The sequence below is a fragment of the Panthera tigris genome, chromosome B3, assembly GCF_018350195.1.
Source record: "Panthera tigris isolate Pti1 chromosome B3, P.tigris_Pti1_mat1.1, whole genome shotgun sequence".
NCBI classification, from domain to species: domain Eukaryota; kingdom Metazoa; phylum Chordata; class Mammalia; order Carnivora; family Felidae; genus Panthera; species Panthera tigris.
In genome coordinates, this window is record NC_056665.1 from 79,472,990 (window position 1) to 79,486,232 (window position 13,243).

The 13,243-nt window shown below is 39.9% G+C and overlaps 1 protein-coding gene across 2 annotated transcripts in view; it reads right to left on the reverse strand.

The window, feature by feature from the left end:
• Positions 1-12,620, reverse strand: part of PRKD1 (protein kinase D1) — a 327,480-nt gene extending 314,860 nt beyond the window's left edge. For both annotated transcript variants that reach the window (XM_042989495.1, XM_042989494.1), the window contains exon 1: positions 12,357-12,620. In XM_042989495.1, the coding sequence (XP_042845429.1) occupies positions 12,357-12,620 (264 nt within the window). The remainder of the gene's footprint in view (positions 1-12,356) is intronic.
• Between the last annotated feature and the right edge of the window lie 623 nt (positions 12,621-13,243).

Sequence of the window (13,243 nt, forward strand, 5' to 3'; positions counted from 1 at the left end):
TAATAAAGGTATTATGAAGTACCAAAATAAGCAAAATTATTTGCTGTTTGACACAATAAACATGTACTTATCTATCATAGTATCTTGATTTACATTGGTTGGAGAATGTAGACTTAAAATTACTTTAGGTATTACATTCAAAGTGAGATCTAATGAATTAGTTAAATAAAATCAATTCTAAATGTTGGTTGTGTGTTCATCTTTAAGTTATACAAAAACTTTTGATCACAGAGGATAACATTCAAACCAAAGTAAGCTTTATATTTGTTTCTGTTTTTAGCTCAAGACTCCATTTAGAAAAGTTGCTCAGTGACATGGCCAATATATATAATCGGATGACTCTTTCCATGAAATAAATTCTAGATGTAAGTTTTGCTTTTATCTTTAAATGTACAAGGATTTTTGGCCAAAAGACAATAAAATGTTTGCCCAAAGAAAGGTTTTTCTTTCTGTGTTTGCTTGTTTATTTTTAACTTAAAACTCCATAGTTTTTATTGGTAAACATCCACTCAAAAGGAATTCTAGAACAAAAACATCAATAGGAGGGTCCTGGATAAGTGGGCATATATGATCATTCCATTTAACGTAGTGTATTAACTCAGATCCACTCTACCAGTCCGTTTTCACTGCATGTTTACTTTTGATCCCTATTCTTACCAAAGAATTGAATAAAAGCAAAGATTATGCAAGATTTGGTCTTTTATTCTTTGAAAATCTATTCAAGCTATTGGCTATACTTAATTATTCTAAATATCTCCATCCCAGGGTGACAACAGTTCATTCTACATCAATAAATAGAATTAAGGTCTGTCACAGAGAAGGGGTAAAAGCCTTCTTGTATAGGAGCTACTCTGAAGCTAGTCAATTACTTCTTAGCACTGGTTATTTGGTAGAGGAGAGCTAGGCATGAACAACTCACCTTACTACTCCTCAAACAACAACTGATGGGTCCTACTAGTTAAAGACGAATTATCTCAAGATAAGGCTTACAAAGGACAGTACTTGACTAATAGATATGTAGTAAATCAGATTTCTACTGTGGCTGGACAGGTCTGCTGCCTTTTGGTCAGCCAAGGGACTACTGGGAAGTCATATCAAAAGAGAATTCTCTTTGTAATTCATCCATTGTATTAAAGCTGCAAAAGTTCTAAATCTATCAAAAAGAGGCAACATTTCAGGCACCCTCCTCATCCATTAGGAATGAATAACTACTACACACTTCCTGATAGTCATGCGGGGCAGAAACTCTTAAACTGTAACTGAATTATCAATACACTTTAGATTAAACCATGTCTGTCTATATAGACAACTACACTTTTGCAAAGCCTAAAGATAGTAAAAATAGTCTACAAGAGAAGTGTTGGCCTTAGTCCTGAACACAAGCAATGCAAAAGAGTGCAAGGCAAGTCATAATCTGGCATAGCCAGCAGGACTTACATGAAAACCTCCACGTGGCCTGTGATTACTCATGCTCAACCAGTGGGAATGAGTTTACCTCTGGGTGTGTTCATTCACAATTGATCAAAAAATAAGCAAACAAACACACAAAATTTATAGAAAGAGAAAATATATCTGCAAAGCATAATCCTTAGCATAGGGCAATCCAAATACTTCTCAAATGAAAAACAACCACTGAAAGGCACCGTCTTAAGAATCTTGAGTTATTTTCTCAGAATCTCCTCAGAATCAATATAGTATTCAAGAAGCAATGATTCACTGATTGACACTGGTGGCTAATACTCTTTATATCCACTAGTCTTGAGCCACACTCATCAATACATGGTCTTAACATAATTATTTCTTCCAAGACACCTCAGTGCCCATATCTCCCTGGAAAAAAGTATTGTGAACCAAGGTAGGCCAATTTAATCAAACAAGTTAATTAATAATTAACTTTTTGGAAAAGTAACAGTGGTGTCTGAAAATTTAAAGATGGGTAAGGAATAACTATTCCCATAACCTCTTACCAAAGTATAATAAAAGCAAATTCATAACCTAATTCTGCTACACAGATATTTACTTAAAAAAAAAAAAAGAGGTGGGGTGTCTGGGTGGCTCAGTCGGTTGAGCCGACTCTTGGTTTTGGCTCAGGCGTGATCTCAAGGTTTGTGAGTCACAGCCCTGAGTCAGGCTCTGCACTGTCAATGCAGAGCCTGCTAGGGATTCTGTCTCTCTGCTTCTCTCTGCCTCTCTCTTTCTCTCTCTCTCTCTCTCTTACACACATACATACACACACACACACACACACACACACACACTCACACACAAAATAAACTGAAAATTTTTTTGAAATTAAAAAAGAAGACATATTAGTACAAGGGTGAGGTTTGTCTTAAAATATTTTGGCCATTTGGATATCTGTAATGGCCCTAATATCTCCAATAAGAGTCCATCTTTAATGTTGCTTACATTAATTATCAGTATAGGAGTGGGTATCTTGCCACTAATAAGAAAAGCATTGTAGTGGTGGTCTCCAGAATGACTAGATTTCTAGCTGACCACTACCTGGGATGTGAATTCCAGATGAAGGAAGTCTTCCAGACTAAGGAATAATTTAAACACATACATAAATAACATCACACAGTCAGAGCTGAAGTGTCTTTAAGTAAATTTCAGTGAACATAATAGGAATCTTAACATTGCCCCCTCCCCCACATCATTCCAAATTCTCTATACAAACCTACAGCCATCCCAGCCCTCTCTGTTCCCAGGATTAGCTATAGTGAAGTGAATAATATATTGAGGGATTTGCTTTCTACTTAGTAGTTATGCGACTTGGGGCAAATGATTTAGCCTCCCTAGTTTCCTCATCCTTAAAGTGGAAAGAAAATGTCTATCACAAAGGGCTACTATGAAAATCAGAGATGACAAATGAACAAAAAAAGAGCCAAGATACAGGCAGGCACACAGAGTACATGCCAGGAAGGTTTTGTTCCTGGAGGCTCCGCTCTGCTAGCCATTATTACCATGAGGCCCAGAACCTTACAGAGCATGACCCAATGCTCCTGGGACAAGCTCTTCCTAAAACTCTCACATCAAGTCATCCTGGAGTTGCTCCTTGAACCTCTCATCTGTGACTGTGAAAACTTCCAGTGAGAACTACTCAACTTATAAAAAGCCACCTCCTAGACCTCTCCCCACTGCTATACCCAAGTTATATAGTAGGACCATTCCTGCTAACTCCAACCGCAGGTGGTCAGAGTTTCACTGTCACTGTCCTCTTCTGATCTCTGGTCCACTAGTCTCCTAATCCCACAGGCCTTGCCTACTATAACCTGCTCAGGTCTATTCATCACCACGGATTAGAAGTCATCACCCAAGCTTAACTACCACTCCTCCAACCCCACCATTTCCCCCTACTCTTTCCTGCTTTTGACAATAGCAAAAGCTACAGTTGTTTGCCCTAGACCACTGATTTTGGTCAAGGGGCCTTGAGCCCCAGCATCACTGTTCTGAGGGTCTAACTGGACTATCCAATCTCTAAACAAATACAACTCTGTAAGTCACACATGTTCTTAGCGGCAGCTTTCCATATCCAGGGTGCAAACCAAACCTTTCAAAGGCACTGAATGCAAAGACTATACAGATGGTTCCTCGTGGCCAGTAGACTTCACTTTTCTGTAAAATGAGAAACATCCTCCTGTCCCACCCTAATAATCTATTTTCTTTAACAAACAAATCACCCTTAGATGTCTTCAATTCCTCCTATACCCTATGCCAGATGCCCTGGAGTCCTTATGTATGTTCCTCTCTGAAGGCTGGCCATGATATCCCAGCACTTTGAGAAGGATGTAGCCAGTTGGAGGTATTATAAGAACTCCTGGTCCCTCCCAAGATGCCTTGCCAGACCATGAGCAAGCCTAACGCCATTTCTCAAAATCTAAGGAGTTAAAATATGGGGGGAAAAAATGTTCATGTTTAATTAATAAAAACAATGAGACACAATGTCATGCATAAATATTTGACCTGGCCTAATTCAATCCATTTTTAAGGTCTCTGGAACTTAATTCAAGCACCTGAACTAGAACTGAAACCCTGGTCTATATTCTGGCAATAGTTATCCATTCAAGACCTAATGATAGTTCCATAATTATTCACTAGTTACTATATCATTAAGTATGACTTATTTAGACAAGCTAGGAAAAGATTTAGATTTTTTGGTATTTTCAAAACTGACGGTTTAAAAATCTTTAATAACGCTTTAACCTATTGGTTTAATGTTTTTTCTTTTAATTTTTTTTAATGTCTATTTATTTTTGAGAGAGAGACAGACAGACAGAGCATGAGTGGGGGAGGGGCAGAGAGAGAAGGAGACACAGAATCCGAAGAAGGCTCCAGGCCTGATGCAGGCCTAGAACTCACAAACCATGAGATCATAACCTGAGCCAAAGTCAGACACCCAACCAACTGAGCGACCCAGGCACCCCCAAAATTTTTACTTAAGTCAACTTAAAACATTTACAAAACATACATGAAAAGCAAACTGAATTAATGGTACATGGATTTCATATTTGAATACATTGTTGTCTCATTTGATGTGCAAATATGTTTTTGTCTACAACATATCTTATCAAATCAGGTTTTAATTATATTCAGATTCTTTTTATTTCATTTTTTATGAAAAAGTAAAGAGACTCAAATCTTTATTTAACATATTTAATACTCTTTTCACTGGATCTTAACTGTATTATTTTTGTGACGAACCTTGTATGCTGAAACAAGCTTCAAATGCTCAAGGTATGGCTTTTCTCCAACAATCTGAACAAACCAAAGATACCTATAATTTTTTTTACCCAAATAAGTTAGACAAGTTTCCTGCTAATAAAAACTATGTTTCTTTTATTAACATAACAATGTACTTGTCTATAGAGCTTTAGATTATCAATACCATTTATTAAGCACATTTATACCTTTTGCTCAATATTTTCATTATCACATTCATACTTTTCATCCATTTGATGATACATACGTACAAAAAAAGTGACTGCTGACAATTAGGGAAGGTGGAAATCAGAATTTTTTGAAATTATGCCTAAATACAAGCAAATTCAACAAATTCCTCATCAGTCAGTGCCTTAGACTAAAAGCCAAAGAACCAGGGAAGGGTACATATTTTTTCCCCTTTCACCAAAAAGTTGAACAAAATTCCTACATGATCACATATTTGAAAATCTAATCTTCATATTTGCCAACACTGCTAAGCTGCCGTATCAACTGACTAGCTTTAGCCAAATAAAACCTTTGTGCAACTTTGGAAGAAACTTCTACACAGGAAACTGTAAATTTTGACAGGCAAAACTGTGTCTTAATATGTGGTGTTTTTACACCAATTTCTTATACTCTATGACTATCTAAAATACATGCTATTTCATAATGGCTATAGGCGTAATATAATCAAAGGTTTTGTTTACTTAATTATCTTTTTTCTGTGTGAGACTAGAGAGTAAGAGCCAACATAATGTGGGTTCCTCTGCTGCAAAGTTACTTCAAGTGGTGCTGTCATTATTGGTTTTTAATGGTAGAAAAATATTTGGTTGACAATATCAGAGAAATTCCTGGGGGAAATTTCACATATTCTTTTAGATGGAAAAAAACTGAATATATGGGAGCAAAATAACCACTTTCTCTGTATCTAATTTCTATCAATACCAAAAAATTGATGCACATTTTTTGTTTTGTGTTCTACCATATTTCAACATTAAAAAAGGTTTTAAGAAACTGAAATCTCATTTTCAAAACCTCCCTAGAATAATGCTGAGGAAATTAAAAGGTGTGCACAATCTTTAAAAACACTCCTTTGCAGGGAGGGAGGGGTGGCACTTGGGTGGCTCACCTGGTTAAGCATCCAACTCTTGGTTTCAGCTCAGGTCATGAACTCATGGGTTCATGAGTTTAAATCCTGCACTGCAGAGCCTGCTTGAGATTGTCTCTCTTCCCTTCTCTCTGCCCCTCCCCCCGCTTGCTCTGTCTCTTTATCAAAATAAATAAATAAACTTTAAAAAAAACCACTCCTTTCTTTCACCTCTATTTCCACATTTGGACTTAGGTCTTTAAGATAAATCAAGGTGACTATAAAGGGTCAGAGGTCAAAAATATTAGTTATGCCCAACACAGAAAAACGAAGCAAACAAATATAAAAATAAAACAAAGAACTCTCATGTTATGATCAACTCCCATGAACTTCATTTTATCCACCTCTAATCGAATTTGGGTTCAGCCTTGCTATCTTGATCATACCAGTTTCTTGGTATAGCTTGAGAACTTATTCAATGTTTCCAGTCTAAATACATACATATTTCATATAATTATCTCTTCTACTCTTCTTTAAAAGATGGATGGATACTTACTGATTGTGGTTGTCTAAAGGTTTTATAATGAAACATGGAATTCCATGAGAGGTAAGTGGTAGTTAGTGAAACGATTTTAAAAACACTTGGGACTGGCTCAGCAAAACTGCTAACTCAGTTTTTTCCCAGTAAACCTGCCTCTCATCCCCTCTACATCATCAGATGTAACAACTTAGAAAATAATCCCTGGATGCTAGTGTGATAGCAAAATGCAATCCCCCAGAGTCATTTCCAAGTCCCTTCTTCCTCCTATCAAGGGTAGATTTGCAAAGGAATTTTCAATTTCAGTCTTGAGGACCAGAATTAAGAATCATTATGTTGCCAAATACTATACCCTTACCTATTTTATTTCCCTTTTTTTCCAAATGAAATATCATTGGAATTACACTTGCAATTGAAAAGGAATTAAATCAACTTCTTATCAAAAATAATAAAAAGCAATGAAGATGTGCTATAGTTTTATCAGCGTGTGCTTTTACATTTAGCAACAATCAAATTACTCCTTGAGGAATTCTGAGAGATTGAAATTTCAGAAGCAGTTACAAAATGCAGGTACTCTAAGATCTGCCCTATTATACAGGGCAGAGTAAAAATGTTATCAAAGCCTTACATTTATACTGCTTTTTAACACTATAATTTTATTTATATGTTAACATAAGAATAAAATAATAAAGTACATATTTCTTTTGCTATCAAGACAGTATGCTGTCTGTAAAGTCTTAAAATATCAATAATACTATTTAATTTATTATACACCTATTTGTCAGGCAGTATATTTAATTCTTTATATATATTATCCTTAATCTTCAAAGTAATCTTAGATAAATTGTAACCATACATTCAAAGGTACAAATTTGTTTGTACTGTCCAGTAATGTCATTAAGTCATTCATGCATAAACTGAAGACCTATATACAATCACCTCACCAAAAAAAAAAAAAAAAAAGTAATAATAATTACCAAATAAAGGTTTAGATCTCCCTTAATAGCTGTGATAGGAGTCTCTTGATATGAACCAACACAGTTATTAAGTATGGGGAAAATTTTCAAACCTTACTAATAATTTTCCAGCCCCATACCTACCGCCAACTCCCACTCCCACACACACTATAGATTTCACAGAAAATTCTTTCAAATTTATCTCAATCCTGGATCTAAAGGCCCACATTACTTCATATATTGTCAAAATAACCAATCATCCAATTCTTAGAATATTCTAAAATATCTTGTATTATATAAAATATTATAGAATATTCCCCTTGTGGGGTGCCTGGCTGGCTCAATCAGAAGAGAATATAATTTTTGATCTCAGGGTTGTGAATTCAAGCCCCATACTGGGCATAGAGATTACTTAAATAAATAAAATTTAAAAATTATATATATTCTTGTGAAAACTGTTAAATAGCATATCCCTATAAGAAAAGGTTTTCACTTCTGCACATTGATATAAAATATAAAGCAGAGTTTCTCTTTGGATTATGAGCTATGTAATGAGGCCTCACTTTTTGCAGCCTATAATACACAGAGAAAACAATATTTCAGCATCTGAAGGCTATACATGGAAAAGTACACTTTTAAAAATATTATATAAAACACTTATAAACTTAGATAATAAACTGATATGTATATATGTAAATATTACATATATATATGCAGTACATAAGTATTACATATATACCAAAATATAATCCCATTAAACTACTAAACTTGGGAAGAAATTATAATTTTAAATATATAGTATTTAAAGTTACATTAAGAATCACTCAGTGAAATGACAACTTCTATACTTCATCATTAAATTGGAAATCATAGAATACATACAATAATGACAAATGTGAAATCTGAATAAAAAGTGTACACCTAAGACCCAAACACCATCATTAGCTTAAAAGGATTTTGTTGTTCCACATATGTTGGGCTGGTCAAGCAGTTAATTATTTCCAACTTAATCTGTGTAGTAGAATAGCTAAAATCACAATAAAGATAAAAACGACACTGTTAAGAGAACAATTTGCAATTAAGAAAGTGAAACAATTACAAGTATAGCAAATCTGCTCTCAAACCAAAACACTAGTCTTGGTTACTCCTTTAGTGAGCTACCTCCTATAAAATCTCCCTGTTTAGTTTCTCTTGTCAGATAAATGTCTGTATATAAACTGGAACTATATGCCAAGAGTCTTATTGAAGGTATTACCCCATTTTAGCAAATTCAAAAAGGAAATATGAGTCATCTTTCTAATAAGATAATAACCAAAATGAATGGATAGTCATATTAATTAGATCTCATATCCCTAAATTAATAACTGCTTGTTTAAGAAAAGAGTATGTGTGTGTGCAAGTGTGTGTGTAGACAGATAAACAGAGAGATAATAGACTATGAAACCACACTAATTCTTCCTTTAGAATACTGTTCTTGCCTCAAAACAATTTCTTCTTAGTCTATACAGTCAAGGTTCCTTTGTTGGTAGAAAGTAACAGTGTTTCAAAGAGAAGTCAATTACTAGTGTTGTTTTTGTTTTTGTTTTTTTACCTTCCAGGAAACAATAATCATGTACACTAACAGAATGCATGTCTTTATATACAACCAGCCTTCAAGGTTACATGCTTGCAAAGTAATGAAACAAGCATAATGTAAGTAAAACCTTAGGCTAATACTTCCAAAGGAAGGAATAACATCTTATATATTTAAACATTGTTACATACAGAAGAGCAAGACTAGATTTTTGACCTAAACTAAAAGATAAAAGAAATAATTCCTTAGCTATACAATTCAGTATCTACTTGGGTACTTTCATCTTAAATGCTAAATTACCATCAAAATTTTCAAGTGCAATCAAATGTTTGCCAATTTCCAAACCTACATAATCAAAGAAAAACTATACTCTAAACTCTAAACAATAACAAAAATAACTTTAAAGAGGAGTTTCTCAGGGACACAATCTCTCTTATTCAGCCCTAAAAACCTCAGATGCACACCCCACAAGAAATGTCGATGAATGTTGCTTAAATAAATTGAATTGTCAGCTAGTACTTCCAAAGATTTAAGCTAGCCTGATGTCTGTTAGTATTAATACTTAGAGAACTCTCAAACAAACTGTATAAAAACCCTTCTCGAAAAGTTTATGAAACAATGAATGTGGAGGGCTCAAAAACTCAGGAGAACCTTCTATTGTAAGCTCCACATGGCTCCAGTCTACATTATAAACTGTAAATCACTTCAAACTCTCAGCTCTCTCCTAAAACATTCATTTCCCTCCCTCCCTCTCTTTTTTCCTCCTGTCATCCTTCCTCGTGGTTGATATTTCCAGCAAGTACTTAAGAGAACCTGAAACAAGGGACAAAGGACCTCCTCTCATTTCCTTAACTCAACACTGACCTGTCTGCCATTTCTACTGTCACAAGGCAAAGAGATCCCTGCTATCCTGTGATGGATATTCAGGCCTCTTAATCACGTTTCTGCCTTGGGTGATAATGTACCTCAAGACAGATGATGGAAGACAGATAAATGGAAATTTTCCAGTAGAGACCCACCATCCAGTATTTACCATCCAGTATTTACAGCATTCTGTATATAAACAGCCCTCAAATCCACATCTCTAAACTGAATTCTTTGCCATAAACTTTAAGAAAGAGAAAGAAAGAAAGAAAGAGAAGAAAGAAAGAAAGAAAGAAAGAAAGAAAGAAAGAAAGAAAGAGAAAGAAAAGAAAAGAAAAGAAAAGAAAAGAAAAGAAAAGAAAAGAAAAGAACAAGGGAGAACTTTACCTTGGTTATCCCAAGCCATTAAGCTTCTCAAACTCTTGTTTTAGAAAAAGAAGAATTACAAGAGTAAATACAAAAGGAAGGGATTCCCCTTATAAATCAGCCACCAAGGCTGATGATTTTTCCCTTTCTGGTACTATTCCAGGTCTCTCCCCCAGTGTTGGCTCAGGTCTCAAATAGTTCATGACTGAACTCCAGTTTTCTTTCTACCATAACATTTTTGGCATTCTAAAACATCTTCCACGCAGCAAATCCATCTTTCTTTGGTTTGAGATCTCTATGTGGAAGATTACTGAGGCTTCTACTAATTTGAGTTCATTTTAATTTCAAGGCCTCTTCACAGTTGTACTTTCTCTAAATACCCTAGTCCCTACCCTGGGGCCAGAGGGCCTGCTGCATTCCATAGGTACCTGTAGCTTCTGTCCCTTTGCACTCATATCATTCCCTCCATATAACATCCTGAGTGAGATGTGGTAGCTCCTGAGACAAATGGAATTTACTCTCCATTCAAAATCCCAATCCCAAACCTCTGGAACCATACATGTTTCTCCCCATCCTAAACTCCATCGAGGGGGTAGGGTGGGTGTTGTAAAGCTGGTCAAAAATAGTTTGCCCATATTAATCTGACTCAATGTGAATATTCCCTAACACTCTATCACTTGCTTTAGAATTTAGGTAAATTAAAATTCTATAGAATTGCATTAGCTTTTTTGAGAAATTTTATTATACATGGTTTTTATGCTTATCCGGTAATGCTCTTTAGTTAACTGGTTTGCACCCTAATGGAGATTGTCGCACTAAGGGAAGTCTTACAATGCCTAGGACAGTGCTCCTGTTCACCTGCAACAAATACCCTGTAATACTGATGAGGAGACACATGACAGGACACGTACCTGAATTAGAATTTGTCATTTACATGGAAGTTGAAAAAGACTGCGAGTTGTATGTAATAGAAAGTGTCACTACATTCAATAACCAAAAATTCTTGACACTCATTGTTGCCTTAGCGCACCTCCAGAACTTTTACAAACTTCCTAGATTACTGATTTTTCCCCAGGGCTTTTCCTCATATCCTTGTGCTACATGCCACAATTAACAACACTCAGGTTTAGCAATCTGTCCTCCAAATACTTTAAAGAAAGCATTCAGTGATTATTCAAGTGACTTTTATAGGGCAAGGATTAGCCAGTCCTCCAGGGTGGAAATTTAGCACCTTTATAGACTTCTGTTCCCACCCCCTAAACCCTGCCTGTTTATACTAAGACTGGCGCCATGCCCCTTCTCCTTCACACTCTTAATCACCCTTTTCCATGCAACATCACTCTGGATGGCTACAGAAACCTGAAATTCAAAATTGCACTACAAACAGTTGTGGGCAGGGTGGGTCCCTTCCCCGGGTGGCCTGGCCCAGGATAATGGCCCCTTTTCCAACCTGCCTTTTGTGACCGCTGTCCAGAGTCCCACAGGGACGGCCAGCCTCGGAGCGCCCCTAGGCGCACCCCCACCACTTAAAGGTCTGTGCCTCTACTTCAATGCCCTACTATCAGTGCCTCAGGGATGCCGATCAAAAAGGCTGCAACTTCCAGATTTTATCGTTGAAAATTTTGCTTTCACGTTCACACAAAGGTAGGACTAAAAAACACCACAGGGAGGTGAGCCGTTGAGACCTGGTCAGTTGTTTTCACAGCTGGCCGAGTCAATCATTCCCTCTTAAAAGCTTATTTGACAGGTGAGAAATTCCTCATCTCTAGATCATTCCAGGAACTCCTCAGCATCGGTCCGAGCTGGGAGAGGGGCCTGAAGAGGAAGGGAGTGGTGCTGAAATCGTGTTGAGCGTGTCCCGGGGGAAAACTCTGGTACGGGAAGGAGGATTCTGGCGCCAGGAACGTGCTGGTCCAGGGTCCAGAGGGAAGGGGCGGGGGCGCGGAGGAGGGGGAGCAGGGAAGTCTTAAGAGGAGGGAGAGGCGCTGGGAGACATGGGCAAGCAACATACCTGGAAATGTCCCAAGAGGACTGGAAATGGGTGAGGAGGATGCGGACTGCAGAGATACCAGGAATGCAAGAAGACGGGGCAAAGGGAGAACCGGACAACGGGGAATGCAGTGCTTCGGCTGCCGGCGTCCAGCCCTGGCCGGTGCCAGACCCTTCCCGAGCGCCGGCGAGGCTGGCTCCCGGCCGAGCCCCCGGAGCCGGAAAGTTGGCGCGGCGAGGGGCGACCGGACGGGCAGCGCCCCCTGTACGGCGCCTTACCTTCTGGTCGACGATGGAGCAAGCCATCTCGCGGACGTGCGCCAGGCTGTAGTCCCCGGACGAGTCCTGCAGCAGCAGCACCGGCTCGCGGCTCAGGCCGATCTGCAGATGGAAGGAGATGCCCCCGGCCGGGGCCGCGACGGGAGCCAGGAACGGGGCTGGCCCCGGGCCGGACCCCGGCACCAGCGCCGCGGCGGCCGCCGCTGCCGCCGCCGCCACGGGCAGCAGCGGGCTGGGCGGCCGCAGGACCGGAGGGGCGCTCATCGCGCGGCGGGGCGCGCCGAGGGTCGCGGGGCCGAGCAGCCGAGGGCGGGGGCCGGCGGAGCGGCAGCCGAAAAGTTTTGCCGCCGCGGAGTCGGGAGCTTCTGTCTCCGAGAGCCGAGGCGGAAAATAAAAACTTTCCGGAAAAGTCCCCGCGCGGGGGGAGGGCGAGAGGATGAGGAGCGGGAGGGGAGCGGGGGAGGGAAAATGGCTGAGGCGGGAGGGCTGCGCCGCCGGGAGCGCGGGCGCCGCACGGGGGAGGCGCCGCCGCCGCCGCCGCCTTGGAGCAGCCGCCGCGCGCTCGCGGGGACGGGGCGGCGGGTCAGCGCGGCCCGGGCGCCGGGCGCCAGGCGGAGGCGGGGAAGGGGGCGCGAGGGGCGGGGAAGGGGAGCTGGAGGCGGGCACTGCGGAGACACCACCCGGCGGGCGCCGGAGCCGCAGGAGCAGCGGCCGCGCGGCCGCAGTAGCCGCAGGGTGCCCGGTCGCCGCCCCCTCCGCCCTAGGTTCTCCGGGCCTGAGCCTCCCCGAGCCGGGGCAGGACTGAGCGGCGGGGCTCGGGGCCGCCTCCGCGGCCGTGGTCCGTACTTCCCCGCCCGGACTCCGGTCTCCGCTGGTCCGGCTGCCCC